Below are 15,786 nucleotides of genomic sequence, written 5' to 3'. Positions count from 1 at the left end.
CTACAAACCTTTTAAAAGTACCCTCAACCCCATTGATTCCCATTCCATCAACTATGTCTCTTGTCAAGCGAAAAGGAACTGTTTCCGGAGTAGTAAGAATTCTGCCTTTCTCAAATGCGATTCCTATAACAGAATCAAAAGTATATGCATGACATATGCTATTTTTTTATATAATCATAACAAAAAATGAATTCTACTTTTAAATAAACTTGCTTTTACACATATATTTACAATATTATAATAGTAGTTATTCAAATTTAGTTTTGAAATACACCGAAGAACCAAAATACACTGTCCTCCAAAAGTTATGGAACAGCATGTTTTTTGTGTCTAATTTGAGAATGAAGCACTACAGAAACAAGAAATTTACTGGACATGTTCACTAAACAATTCTTTAATGAATGCAACATAGAATGTTTCTAAAGTTCAACACAAACATGAATTACAACAAAAAACTGCACTCTTGGCAGAGAAATCCGGTCTCGGAGAAACAGTATATCACAGCTTTTTTTAAGGAAAAATGGGTTCTAATAAGGAATGTGTCCACCCCAAGCTGAAATACATTGGCAGCAGTTATGTTTCATGCTGTCAATTAAGTTGTCAGTCAATCCAATGGGAAGCACCTACCACACACAGAGTAATCCTTGTTCAAGGTCATCTAACGGTCTTGGAGGAGGACTTAAAGCAGCAACCTGTCTCCCAAGGTAGTCCCAAAGATGCTATATCAGATTCAGGTCTGGCGACTGAGCTGACCATTCCATCCGCTCCATAGTGTGACCCTCAAGATATTCTTCAGCAACCCGAGCTTGGTGCAGTCGTGCATTGTCGTCCATCAGAAGAAATCCAGGTTCAATAGTCACGGCATATGGGCGGACATATTGATCAAGGATCTCATCTCCATATCTCACACTGGTCAAAGTTCCTCCATGGAACACATGCAGGTCAGTATGTTTACCGAGAGAGATCCCAGCCCATTATTTCACCACCTCTGTAACTATGTCTTTCCACAATGTGGGATTGGTTGTATCTGATGCATTACTGTTCCCTCTAGATCAGGTGACGACCTGAATCGCTCTCCAATATGAACCTGGACCCATCTGTGAAGAGAAAAGATGCCTATTGTTGACTGGTACAGGATATGTGTTATCTTGCCCAGCATAAACGGGCACTTCTGTGTCCACGGGTCAAGGGGACACAAAGAACTGGTTGTCTTGCATACAGACCTGTATTAAGATGTCTGCACACTGTAATAGCTGAGATTTTTGTTCCTGTTGCCACTAAATTATCTGCCATGAGCTGAGGTACAGCTGAGGTCATGAGCTGAGGTACTCCTCTTTCGGGTAGAAAGAGCTAAATAATGGTCTCCTGCAGATGTTGTAACTCTAGGTCTGCCTGAAACATGTCTTCTAGGCACAGAATCCTCAGATTCAAACTGATCCCATAGTTGATGGACCACACTATGAGAGACATTGAGATGCCTAGCAGCATCAACTTGTGACATCCCTATTTCCATCCATCCGATCACCTGCCAACTCAACAAATCAGGCAAACGACTTCTCCTGGACATTGATAGACTCTCCTGGATATTGTCCACGAAACTGTAATAACAAGTGAAGAACAGCATTGAACAAAAATTACAATTTTTGCATTTTGTCTCCAACTTCTATATAAGTATTCATATCGATAAAAAAAGTGGTAGCTATTGTTTTTGCATACATTTTCTTAAACTTACTACATTACTATCATGCATATGATGCATATGATGATATCATGCATATCATGCATATGAACTGTGAATTTAAACATTACTGACATTTTTGTGATGGTGAGCTTTGAAAATCATGCTGTTCCTTAACTTTTGGAGGGTAGTGTATTACAATCACCTACTCAATAGCACATTGTGTGACCTTTGGCAAGCAAAACAGCTACAAATCACCTTGGCATGGATGCCAAGGTGATTTGTAGCTGTTTTTGGTAGATCACTGGAGACAGGACACATCAAATGTCTAAGCAGCAGTCACAGTCACAGTTTTTGGTAGATCACTGGAGACAGGACACATCAAATGTCTAAGCAGCAGTCACAGAAAGTCTACACCAACATGGTGGTATTTCAGACCTGAGCTGCCGTTCCATGACATCCCAAATGTGCTCTATCAGGTTAAGCTCTGGTGAGTTAGGTGGCTAGGACATTAATTGGAATTCATCCTTATGCTCCTCGAATTACTCCAACACAGTTTGAGCCTTGTGACATAGGGCATTGTCTTGCTGGAAGATTCCATTTTCAGTTGGGAAGACAGAGTCATGTAAGGGAGCAACTGAACCACAATTATGTACAGATAGTCCACAGCTTTCATCAACTATGGATCCCACAGGCACCTGCGAGAATGTCCCTCAAAGCATAATATCACAACCATCAGCCCATGTATGACCTGCTGTACAGGGGGAAGGAGCAACTGTTCGCCTGGAAGACAGCATACCTTGACACAACCATTGACATGATAAATGAGAAATTGTGATTCATCTAACCAGACAACTGCCTTCCACTCATCCATGGTCCAGTCTCAATGTTCCTAGTTCCACTGTAGGTGTAGCTGATGATGCTTGGTCAACAGTGGCACACAAGTGGAACATCTGCTGCATAGTCCCATATCTAACAGTGTCCGTTGAACTGTTTTTCGAAACACTTGCACTTCACCTACACTGAACTGGGCCTAGATTCAGATGAGCCACTGCCTGGTGCCAATTTTTGCTGTACCAAGCAGGATAGTCTCTGACGTCCTTTTTCTTTGATGAAGTGTAGATGTCCAACACCTCAGCATCCACCGATGGTTTCACTGTCATTGATGAGGGAATGGTATTTAAATAATGGTAACACTTTGCACAAATACTGACAAAGGCAGATCGTGAACAACGTACTAGTAGTGCAGTTTTGAAGATACTCATTCAAGTCTTCGGGCCATTACAATCTGTTCTCTGTCAAATTTGCTTAGCAGCTTTTCCCCATCACTCAAAAAAGTTATGTGCAAGAATGATTCCTTACCATCTTTAGCAGCAGTTAAATACCATTTCTATTTAATCACATGCCCTCCACGTCATTCAGACAAGTTCACTGCAAAAATGTGGGGATGGTCATGATGGCTTTTCAATGTATACTCATATAAAAAGTTATCTTTACATGAGTTACATCAGAAACTGTAAGCTATAATTTTGTGAATTTGTGCGGCATGATACATAACATCCTAACACATAAATTCAAAAATTAGAGAACAACGTGTATAATTAGGAAATTTGCACTCTCCCTTGTGGCTGCACTGAGCTAAAAAGGGTAAGTGCTGCATAATCACATGGTCGAAGTCAGGAAATGTGTGAAGACTGTATCGGCCTAATGTGCCTATCTAGGGTGTATGTTATCCTGGTTATCGACATGGCCAATATCCATTATTCACTCCAGCTTGGTGAGTTATTTTAATGCATGGAACCTTGGGTTAAAATATAATTGTTGAAGATCAGAACAGTAGTAGGAATTTCCGAGACAGCATTTGCTACAAAGCAACACATGAAATTGCAACCAATTACATGTTGACCTAATGTAATGGCAAAGTAGATTCTATTCATGAAACACAACAATTTATGTCAGATACTGCAGCAGTCAAGTAGTCACACTGTTGTCCATCTTATGTTTTTTCCTCATATGTCATAGGTTGACATGTCCTGCTCATCTACTTAAGCTAAAAAAAGCACTGTTAAAACTTATGTTTCACTTACATCAAATAAGCTCCTTTGAGTGATTCATCATGATTCACACTACGAAGTTACTCTCAACACCACCAAAAACCAAACAACAGATGAGTTCCAACAGGTTAAGGGGTTAAAAAAACATACGACGTTTACGGGAGTTAACAGGCTATGGACCTACTTCCCAAAAATCTATTGGAGATGTACACTGCTCAAAAAAAAAAAAAAAAAAGAAGGACAGTGCTATATCTCCCGTTCTACTGGGCCGATTGACAAAATTCAAATTGCGTTCTTCATGTCTCGAAAGCGCGACTTAGGATATATATTAGATTTATATATAGCACTATTCTAAAATAGGTATTTTGACACAAAATCGGACTTTTTCTGAAATAACATACCAATTTTTTTTACATATTTTGATTCTACAACTCAAATTATGCCTAAATATGAAATTTTGTAAAATTTGGAGCGAAATTTACGGAGAAATTCACAAATTTATGTTGGCACTTTTTTTTCAGGTCGCGCCAATAATAGTTCACTTGGCGAACTTCTTAATATATGGCAACCTAGTTTCCTTTCCCGTAAGAGGAAAAAAAGTCACCATCGTTCCTTTTTTCCAAATAATATTCTTTATATTATATTTTTAATTATAACTTATTATTTTAAGTATTTCTTTCTTTTTCGAATTTCATTTTAATTGTTTAAGTTGCAGGTTTTTTTTTTCGAATAACTGTTTTAAAAAATTTCTATTTACCTATTCGAACTGCCTAAATAAAAGTGCAGCGTTTATTTTTTTTCAAATAGTTTTCTTTATATATATATTTTGTCATAGTTATTATTTTAGGTAATTTTTAAATTTTTATACTTTTATTTTAATTGTTTGTGTTGCATTGTCTCTTCAGATAATTGTTTTAAAATTTTCTATTTATTCCTTCGAACTGAGCATTTTAAATATATTTACTAATATAAATTTTCCAGAACTTGATTTTATTTATTTGAATTGCGTTTCTTTGTAACCCAGACTACGATGCGTTTGAAAACTGTGTATATTAAAACAGAAATTACAGTAAAGCACAGTTAACACGCCTTTCAATGTTCCGTTCAAAAAGTATATATAAAAATAAGAGAGATGTATAACCGACATTTTAACTTAGGATGACTTGCATACGCTGCTTTAAACAGTTTTATCATTGTGCCCATTGCTTTACACAATTTTATCCTACATTTGGTTTCTTAAAATGTTATTCATATTTTAGCCAAATATTTTATTTTTGAAATCCCAAGAATCAAATATCATAAGGTTAAAAAGAAAAAGAAAGAAAGATTTTAAATTTAAAAAAAAAAAAAATACAAATACTAAATTTTACGCCAAAAATTTTATTTTTTCTTCTCTTTTTCTTCAGGCATTCTACTTTATTCTTGCTCTTTTTCTTTAGGCATTCTGCAAGTATATTAAAAAGCATCCAACTTTTCGAAATATCTTAGTATTTCTGACAATCATTTTAAATAAAGTTATCGTTTTCCATTTCATTAAGGCCCACAAACGGCCGAACGGTAAAGTCGCTGAACACTGGTAGTTCACTCCGGGGTTCGAATCCCAGTAAACGGGCTGGTTGCATGGGCGATTTCGTGGATTTTCTCATGTGTACCGTGTATGACAGCTGGTTTCCGTTAGAAAGTTCTTCACAAAGTATTTCGTCAGAGCCTTTATCAGTCTTTAGAGGTCTCTATCAGAGTTTTTGTGTAAATGTTTCGCTTTTATGGAAAAATAAAGAATCGAAGCAAATATACTTAGAATAATGGACCAAAACTGAAAAAATTTCCCCTCCCTCCGAAAATAAAATATTGAAACTTAATAATAAAATATTAAAATATTGACCTTGAATTTATTGGGTTATCGAAATATTTAATTTGACTTATCTACTAAGTCCTAGTTCCGACAACAATTCCGTCAAAAATTCCAAATTACTTAAGCTAAAGTAAAAGATTTAGTATATATTCACTGGTATGTTAATAAGGTAATCAGAGTGTAATAAAAATAGATTATAGAATTTACAATGATCCAACTTTTTGTCTGAATTCACAACATGTAATGGAAGATAAGGCTTGTAGAGATCTGTTTTTGACATGCCTCTAAAAGTAGATGTCATACTCCTTTTGTCTCTTCAATGTCGGCCCACCAGCGGCCGAGCGGTAAAGTCGCTGAACACTGGTAGTTCGGTCCGAGGTTCAAATCCCGTGGACGGGCAGGCTGCATGGGCGTTTTCGTGGTTTTCCCCATGTGTAACGTGTATACGAGCCAGTTTCCCTTAGAAAGTCCTCCACGAAGGCATCCCTCATCTTAGGCAGATAGCCCTAGTGTGCTTTGCCATAATTAAATACACAATACTCTTCAATGTCAAAAAACTTTCCTTTGAGAGGCAACTTTAGCTTTTGGGAAAGAAAAAAAATCACAAGAAGACAAATTTGAAGAACATGCAGGACGTTTGAGTACACATACTTATTTTCGGAACACAAGAGGTTCTCCGACTGGTTATTGAATAATGAAAAGATGCATTGTCATGCAATACAAAACATTTGGAATACGTTTTCTGATTGAAAACGTAAGATTTAAAGTCATCTGCTTAATTCACAGCCATTTACAAGTCAACTACTCGGGCAATTGCAGAATCGTTTTGATCCTGAGCTTGTAAGACAAACCTAATATCACTGGATTTAAACACTTCTTTAATCTTCCAAGAACGTTCCTTCTTTAGCTCATAATCCAAGAATATTAAGTGAATACAATTATTGCAAAAGAAATTGAATATTCATTTGCACTACGGCTTGGTAGTTTACTAACGAGTTAACAGAACTTAAATTCTGCTTTTTGTGTCTAAGAATACAATATTATTTTAAATATTTACAAATAAAATATTAAATTGGAGATTTAATTGGAGCCTCACCAGTTGCCTAGCATTTGAAGATTGTTAAATACGAATTGTTTGTTGCTAAGACTAACCCAGGCTTCCATGGTTGGTTTTCGTAGTTTTCTAGGTTCTCTTTACAAAGGTTCTCTATGAAAGCATCTTAATCAAATAGCTCCCATGTTCTTTCTATGTTCAAATAACCAGCTAACCTAGTTTAAGCGCGATTTCCAAGTGAAGTTACTAGCAAAACCCGAATACTCATTAAAAATCATGTAGCTTGCCAGTCGGAAGTAACATGAAAGATATGGCGCCAATAATTGAATTTCTGTTGCGGTAAGCTGTTTCTAAACTTTGATGGTCATTCGTTAATTAAATAGCCCAGCAGCGGCCGAGCGGTAAAGTCGCTGAACACTGGTAGTTCGGTCTGAGGTTCGAATCCCGCGAACGGGCTGGCTGCATGGGCGTTTTCGTGGTATTCTCCATGTGTAACGTGTATACGAGCCAGTTTCCCTTAGAACGTCCTCCACGAAGGAATCCCTCCCTTTAGGCAAATAACCCTCGTGTGCTTTGCCATAATTAAATAATCCAATCCAATCCAATCCTTAATTAAATATAATTGATTTGTAACTTCTACTAGAACTGACGGTAAGAATTGAAGTGCAAATAAATAATATCGTGTGCAATCTTGATTAATATTATTAAAAATATTTGCATTCAGACAGAAAGTTTTTTGAAATATTTGCAATTATTTTATAAGAAGGATTTATTAATAACTGTAATAATTACTTATTATATTACTGATGATTTAGGATTCAGTTCTTGACAATTACATTCTAAATTAGAATTTTAAGGATATAATGAAAATACGCTACGCACAAAAATACATTTTAGGATAAAAAAATTAGTTGATTTTTTATGTTTTAAAACTTCTTAAATTCATTTAATAAACATCGTATTCTCGTTGTTAATTGAATCCAGAATGTTGGGTGTCGTTTATATAATTATTCTTACTTGTCTACAGAATCTGCTGACTTATCCAGCGATTAAGTAGCTGCAGATTATTTCTACATAACCATGGAACTTCCATTAATTCAGTCTCTAGAGGGTTGTATGTTTATATCATAATTTGACTTTTATAAAAATGATTATTCTAAATCTTATGTTTCTATAAAAATATACTATGCTTTAAAAATATGGATGATAGCATCAGCTGCTCTTTCAGCCACTTCAAAAGCAACAGTTTGTTTAGAAATAAATTATGCAGTTAATGTCATAAAATTCAAATAAACATCAAACGAAAATTCTCAGTTTTAGACAATTCGATTTAAACGAAGTAAAGTAGCAGACGATAAAACGCCGAAGGTAAAAATTTACTCTTTCAAAAATTTGCTGTTTATTTATTTATTTATTTTTTTTTTAAGATAGAGAGAAATTGAAAAAAAAATAGTTAAAAATTTGAATATCATCATCTATAATTTAAAAAAATAGCTTTTCATATAGTATTAATAAATATTTATTACACATCATTGAGGGAAAAAATGTCATATAATTATTTCTTTCTATAATTTTACTTGAAATTTAAGGTTAAAAATAGCTGTGGCAATTCAGTGTAACAAGAATCCATAGATTTCATAGATCACATTTGGCGTTATTATCGCTCAAAAAAAAGATGCCAAATTTCAAAACGCGAAAATATGTAAATTCGTGTATATCTTAAAAAATTTTGAATAAAAAATTCTAATTTTTTGCAGATATGCTTAAAAATACACCTACTTTAAGATGATGGTAAAAATTTTATAGGTCATAATTCAAAATTTTTTTCGAAAAATTTATAAAAATTATTTAAAATTAGAAATTTAAAAAAGAAAACACAAAAAATGGGTAAATTTTATTTGGAATGAACCTAAATTTCGAAATGTGAGAGAAAAAATCAAAAAAGCTTAATAAAAAAAGAGATATTAATAAATATTTGCCAAATTCAATTAACATTGAGGAGCTAAAATTTTGAGAGCTAATATTTTAAAAACTACTCGTACGATTTTTACAAAACTTGGTATTATGGCATAATTTGAGTCGTAGAATCGAAATATGTAAAAAAATTGGTATGTTATTTCACAAAAAGTCCGATTTTGTGTCAAAATACCTATGTTAGAATAGTGCTATATATAAATCTAATATATATCCTAAGTCGCGCTTTCGAGACATGAAAAACGCAGTTTGAATTTTGTCAATCGGCCCAGTAGATCGGGAGATATAGCACTGTCCCATTTTTTTTTTTTTTTTTTTTTTTTTTTTTTTTTTTTGAGCAGTGTACATCTAAGGAGTAAAGCAAACATCTGTGTTTTTTGGTGGAAAACATAGCAAGCAAAACTTCTTTTTTTTCCTTGGATTTACTGAAATTGTAAACAACTGATGAAAATGATGAACACTGAGGAACTGGATAACCCTAGCTTTGAAATATCACATTTCCAAGTGAGAATAGTTTTAATCCAGTCAGAACTTCGGGAAGTTATGAGTGGGCAGTTAGTCAAGACAGAAACTTCTGAAACTAATCAAGCTGAACTTAACAAATGGGTCTAAAAGATCAGAAAAACATTAGCAATTATTGCTCTGAGTCTGAAATCATCTGAGGAAGTGTGCATTAAAAAACGCCAAACTTCATATGAAGTGTAGATGAAAGTACAAGAAATTCATCAGCTGAAAGGCCATCTAATTAAAGTAAAGTGTGAATTAAAAAAAAAAAAAAAAAAAAAAAAATGCAGGATTACTTAACTTTAGTACTTTCCTTGAAATTATAAATAAACTTGCAGAGATAGGATAAAAAATTCCAGAGGAATATGTAAGACTTTGCATGCCATAATTACAACATAAAAGGACACAAAGCATCAGAATATAGAAAAGCAAAAATTTTAGTGAAGAACCTGCTAAATAAAATTGTACTCTAAGCATTGTCAATTCAACAGGAAAATTAGGAACACATAATGATACCTTGACTCAAGAGCAACTGAACACATGTTCAATGAAAGAAGTAAATTTACATCAAAAACTGAAATCAAAAGTTCAGTTAGTTAATAATGAACTTTTAGAAATTAAAGAGAAAGATTTATGCAAACGTCAATTCAATTTCACAACATAATACTTAATGATACATTCCCAACCTAAAAATTCTATTACTATAGTGGTGCAACATGAATGCACTGTTTACTTTAGAAACCAATATGTGTGTTCTAAAGATAAAAAACAAATACAGTTTTACAAGAAACAAAGCAAAGTTGTCCACATGTTGTAAATCAATGGGATATACCTGAAGTTTCAAATGTTGCACAGGGCAACACAAATACCCCAAACAGTAAATTGAAACAATGGCATGAAAGATGCGGTCACTTAAATCTAAGCCACTTAAAAGTAATGCATTCCAAAAAAGATGGCACATGGTCTGAAGATTCCAAAATGTATTTTGGTCCCAAGAATCCATTGTCATATCTTTAGGTGGTGCAAAATATTTTATAATACTCATTGATGATAAACTGCAAAAAATTACTGTATATGCCCTACGTAATAGGTACAAAGCCCTTGATTCATCTAAAAAGTAAAAATTTCAGGCTGAAAAACAAATGGGGAAGCAACTAAAAATACTTCACAGTGACAATACAAAAGAATTCAAAACCAAGAATTTAACAGAAAAGGAGGGTGTTAAATGCCAGTTGTCAGTTGAGTATAGTGCAAAAGAGAACAAAGTAGCAAAATGCACCAAACGTACCTTAGTTGAAATGGTCAGAGGTCTGCTTTTGAAATGAAAACCACCCCAAGGATTATGGGCAGAAATGGTATCAACAGTAGCTTACAAGCACAGCCGATGATCTACTGAAAGTAGATCTAAACAGCCAAAGAAATTTGTTCTAAAAGAAAGCCTATGATATCACATTTCACGATCACAGACAGCAAAGTTTTTCCTTTAACCTTCCAGCATGCACGTATGCGCAAAATCTACGACAAATTCAGTTTTTAACGCACATTTTTCGCATATCGAAGCTGAGACGTCTGAAGGTCATTTCTATTCCTCCTTTCTATCCTTCCCCACATCATGGAATGTGCCAATAGGATATCATTTGACTTCATATGAAGTGAAATTCTCAGAAAATATGCATTCTCCATTTGTGACTGTGCAGTGCTGGAAAAAATTCCACAGTAATACCACGGTAGAAGCCAAGAAATGTGTGAAGACTTTGTATCATCCTGATGTGCCTGTTCAGGGTGTGTATGGGAGAGTTGGGGGGAAAAAAATAACTTTGAAAAAAATTTAAGGCTCTTGAATTTAATATGGAATGTCGTATCCTCCGATTTATACACATATATCACAATGTGTTTTATACATGCAATAATGTTGTTAACTTCAGTATCGGAATTAATTTTTACTTCTTCACCAATGTAGTCTTCACAGCATTTACATATTTAGGAGAATATCTGTTTGCAATTGCTTTTTCAAGGTATTCCACAAGTTCTCTATTGGGTTAATACCAGGAGATTTAGTTAGCCCCACTATTCTCTCAATATCTTCACATTCAAATAATTTGTGAACAAGGTTTGCTCAATATGGATGAGAATTATCATCCATCATTAAAACATCATATCCATATACAACTGTGAAAAGTTTTTCATATGGGGGCTCTAAGACTTCATTCTGATATTTCTGGCCCATCACAGTTGCACAGTTCAAAATGAGCACAGATGCATGCCCGTGACCATCATCCCCCCACATCATCACCTTCATTATCAAAACAGTCATTTTCGATAATATTCTAAGGAAGATTTCCTGTTCCTGACTTGTAACCTCATCTCCAGACATTAATACATTTACAGTCAGATGTTAAACTAAACCTCAACACATCATTAAACAGAACAGAGGACCACTGGTATTCACTTCAGTTATGACATTCTTTTCATCATTTAAAGCAATCCCTCTTTTGTTGTGAAGATAATGACCCTTAGTTTCCTGGCATAAAGGCTTTTCCTATTAAGCCTTCTGTATATAATTTAGTGATGGCTGAAAGCTCTGAACTTAACTGCCAAGTAGTAGACTTCCTGTTATTATGGGTATTATTGCCAGATATTGATACTGAGAAGCAGTTGATATTCATTTACGACCTTGTCCAGGACCTCTTACAGCAGTTCTAGAGTTATGAAATTGTTTTTTTACTATAAATTGTTCCTTACTGACTTTCTTTCATGAAATACTTACACGTTTCACCATTTTTACGACTAGCTGTTCTACTTCTAAACAGCCAATAATTTGCCACTTCACAGATTCTTCCGAATGACACCTTTTGCACTTTTGGACACCTTTTTTGTACAAACAGTTACATAGAATTTACAAACATTAAACATAAATACTTCACAACTAAACAATGTTGACCACAATAAAAAATGAAATTATCAGAAATGTACAAGATTACTCAGATAATGCATTTAATTTACATTTATTTAATAATTACCAGTTTTTAACCATCAACTGATTCCAAATATTTTATACCAACACATGTATACTGTATAACATGTACACATGTATAACAAAAATACACATGTATACTGCAAAAATACAATGTATTTAAATAATTTTTAAAAAAATATTAATTTTATGATATACAATTTTTAAGCAAAAGAAAACAAATACTTACCAAAATCTATATGAACTACTTCAGCAGTGTTTGTATCAATTAAAATGTTGTTGACATGTCTGTCACCAAGACCCAATATATAACCAACTGTGAATGAAAAGTTTTAGAAATTGTAGAATTAATTGATGAAGGATGATTATATAAGTGAAAAGAAAAATCATTATTACTTAACTACATTATCAAATTCTCCAAGTACACAAGCTAATGCTTTTAATAATTAACAGATACAATGAAATTAATTTATGAATCCTACATAAAAATAAAGATACATAAATTCTATTTATTTCACAATTCACATAACATAAAATCAAAAAGAAGAAACTATCACTTAGCAAGTCTTGAACAATGACTCCGCCCAGAAAAAATTAGATTTTTGGATTTTCACATCTTTGATCATTTGGAAATTAAAATAACTTGAAATACATGAGCATATATGTCATTAATATCATTACTTTAAAAATATACTTTTTCCGTATAATACTTTCAAATGAAATAGTATGAAAAGGTAAATTAAAAGTTATCTGACAACAAAAGAACATGTGTACAAAATCAATACATATATATTAAATTCTCTCCCACTTTACACACGTATACATGCAGAAAGCGCTGTGAAAAAAAGTTCATTAAATGATCTAAATATCACACTTTGAGATACAATTAAATGTTTCATTTTAATGAAAACATTAATATAATAAAATGATAAATTATCTTAATGTAGTACATTTTAAAAGAGTGAAACTAAATATAAATAAAAGGGTACCCCAAATAACCAGAACTATTTTTAAGCAATTATATAATAACACATACTTTAGTTCCCTATCAGCACTAATGTAGTTTTCCTAATATTTTGCTGACCATTGGAAACAAAGGAAACAGTTCTGCAGCTCTTGGCATATATTACTACTCAAGCAGGCAAAATGTTTTCATGTACCTCATCCACGGCATTAAATTGATCTCTCTCTCTCTCTTTTTTTTTTTTAATCCAGTCATATGCTTCTCAAAAGCTTTCTTTATCAATCAAAATACAAAAAAATAGCATTGATTAAGAAGATTTTGGCGAGTAGTGTAAGTGAGACAAAATCACTGATCTTTCCCCAAAACTGCATATCAGACAGAAATTCTTCAAAAATTTGGTGAATGGTCTTTCACTGATTTTTGATAGTAGCATATCAAACTTTCTCAATGATTTTTCTCAATTTTAGTTGTCAGCAGAAGTCCAAGGTTTCATATCAGTTTTAGTTGCCAATGGATGTTCAAGGCATGAATGATGAATAATATGCTGCTAATTTTCAATCTGGAAGCAGGCTCATATATTTGTGATTTACTTAAAGAATTATCTAATACGATTTCCCAAAATATAATAACAGTAAATTCAGGACAAAAAAACTTTAACTCTCTTCCACTTCCTATACATATACATATACATGCAGAAAATGCTGTGAAAAAAAGTTTATTAAATGATCTAAATATCACAATTCAAGGTACAATTAAGTGTTTCATTTTAAAAGTTAATATAATAAAATCTTAATATACTACATTTTAAAAGAGTGAAACTAAATATAAACAAAAGGGTATCCCAAATAACCAGAATTATTTTTAAGCAATTCAATAAAAAACAAAAACTTTTTTCAATAAAAAAACAAAATTTGATACTGTTTATTTTTTGTGGTTTCATAAAATACAGTGTCTCGCATTTCTTTCTGGACACTTGCATTTAAATTTATTTGCATAAATCTTGTACTAAATATAGAAATATATATTTAAATTGTTTTTCTAATATATTATTTTCCATCTATTTTAAACTTTGCTTGTTATAATATAAATACCATCAAAATATTCCTTGTAACAATATACTTTTTTCAAAAAGTGTTAAGTAACTCACATAATAATTTGGACACTATAAATGTTTGTTAAAATGTTTCAATAGATAACGTTTTTTGTTATAGTTTTCTTATTTTAAATGAAAATACATGTCAAGAATTATCATCGGCATTTGGAAAGTTTTACTAGTTTAGCAAAAATTATTAACAGTTCTATATCTGAGTTGAACATGATAAGATGCTACAAATTAACGAAGAAGTTAGAAATTTAATAATTCGTTTCTTTTCAAAGATGGTAAAAGTATTCCAACATCCAAAAAAATCCTTGATGCAAAGTATTTAACTATCTTGATGCAATAAAATGATGGAAATTGCATGAAAATGCTGAAAATGCACTAGAGTATGGAATACATTACCAGATAACACTGAGGAATTGCAGATTTATTCTATGAAAAATCAAACAGCACCTAAAAATTGGTACTACAAAACTTTCAGCAGATTTAGAAAAATGGACTGCACTAAAAATTTACACTAAAACTTTTAGAAGAATCATTTAGTGTACATGGATATAATGGGTGATCAACAAGAAGGAAATCCTTCACTGATAAAAAAATAAGTCTTGCATTCACAAAACGTATGATAGGCAAAGTTTAATAATGATGGAACAATGTTATATTAGCAGAAAAGTCAAAATTTAATACATTTGGGTCCCACAGATGAATGAATAGGTTGCAAGATCCAAATTAAGAAATGGTTTTGGAAAACTGATTGCTTAATGTTATGCATAGGGGCAGAGGCATAACGGTTTAGAGATGTTTTGCTGTCTTTCGAATAAGAAATTTAGTATTTATCAAAAATAATATGGATTGGTAAAAATATATAAATATTCCTAATGAAAATCAGAAAGCATCTGCAAGAAAACTTGGAATGTATTAAAAGAGTTTAAATGAAAAGGTACGAAACTACACAATAGATATACTGAAGTCTTATTCACAAATAATCACAAAAGACCTGAGTGCAACTATTCCACTGTTTGTAAGTGTTCCAACACATGTTAATTTGTGCTTTTTCAATAATTCATTGAACAAAGGAATGCTTACATACCAATAGGCTAATAGTTATATTTCTTCCTGTGTTACTTATGGGTGAAATTAGTCTTTGTACAACATCCAATGCAGCATTTGATTGTCTATATGGTCCGACAGGCTACTGACCTGAATAAATTTTCAGGTTGTATGTGTAAAATGTACAAAAATCGTATAAAGCAAAAATTTTTATTCCAAATTTTTTAGCTTCCTTCTTATATATTGTCTCAACTGACACCTTCCTCAAAAGGGCTCTAATTTTTATCTACAGTACAATATTCAGATAAAGAATAAATTTTTGTATGTTTCTGATAAATTTTTCAAAAACATTTCTAATAGGTGCAAGTTTATCCGTCATCTTTTGCTGTGTTCTTGAGTTTATGTTATCAAACCTAACACACCTCAACAGGAAGTGAAATCGGTTGATAGACATTGTTATTCCACTTCCGTCAGTTGATTAACAAATCTTTTGCATAAGAGATGTGCTGCTCTCAACACTCCAGCATAAAATATTAGGTGAGTACAAAAGTTCTACCCATTTTTGGACATGCAAATTTGCAAT

At 32.7% G+C, this 15,786-nt stretch overlaps 1 protein-coding gene across 4 annotated transcripts in view; it reads right to left on the bottom strand.

Moving 5' to 3' along the window:
- Window positions 1–15,786, bottom strand: part of tefu (Serine/threonine-protein kinase tefu) — a 240,355-nt gene that overhangs the window by 6,124 nt on the left and 218,445 nt on the right. For all 4 annotated transcript variants that reach the window (XM_085827007.1, XM_085827010.1, XM_085827009.1 and 1 more), the window contains 2 exons: window positions 12,320–12,406; window positions 9–123 (listed from right to left, as the gene is read on the bottom strand). In XM_085827007.1, coding sequence (XP_085683133.1) covers window positions 9–123; window positions 12,320–12,406 — 202 coding nt within the window. The remainder of the gene's footprint in view (window positions 1–8; window positions 124–12,319; window positions 12,407–15,786) is intronic.

The sequence above is a fragment of the Stegodyphus dumicola genome, chromosome 11, assembly GCF_044657685.1.
Source record: "Stegodyphus dumicola isolate Sdum_Otavi_A_Nest chromosome 11, ASM4465768v1".
Classification (NCBI taxonomy): domain Eukaryota; kingdom Metazoa; phylum Arthropoda; class Arachnida; order Araneae; family Eresidae; genus Stegodyphus; species Stegodyphus dumicola.
This window is presented reverse-complemented; position numbering and strand designations above follow the sequence as displayed.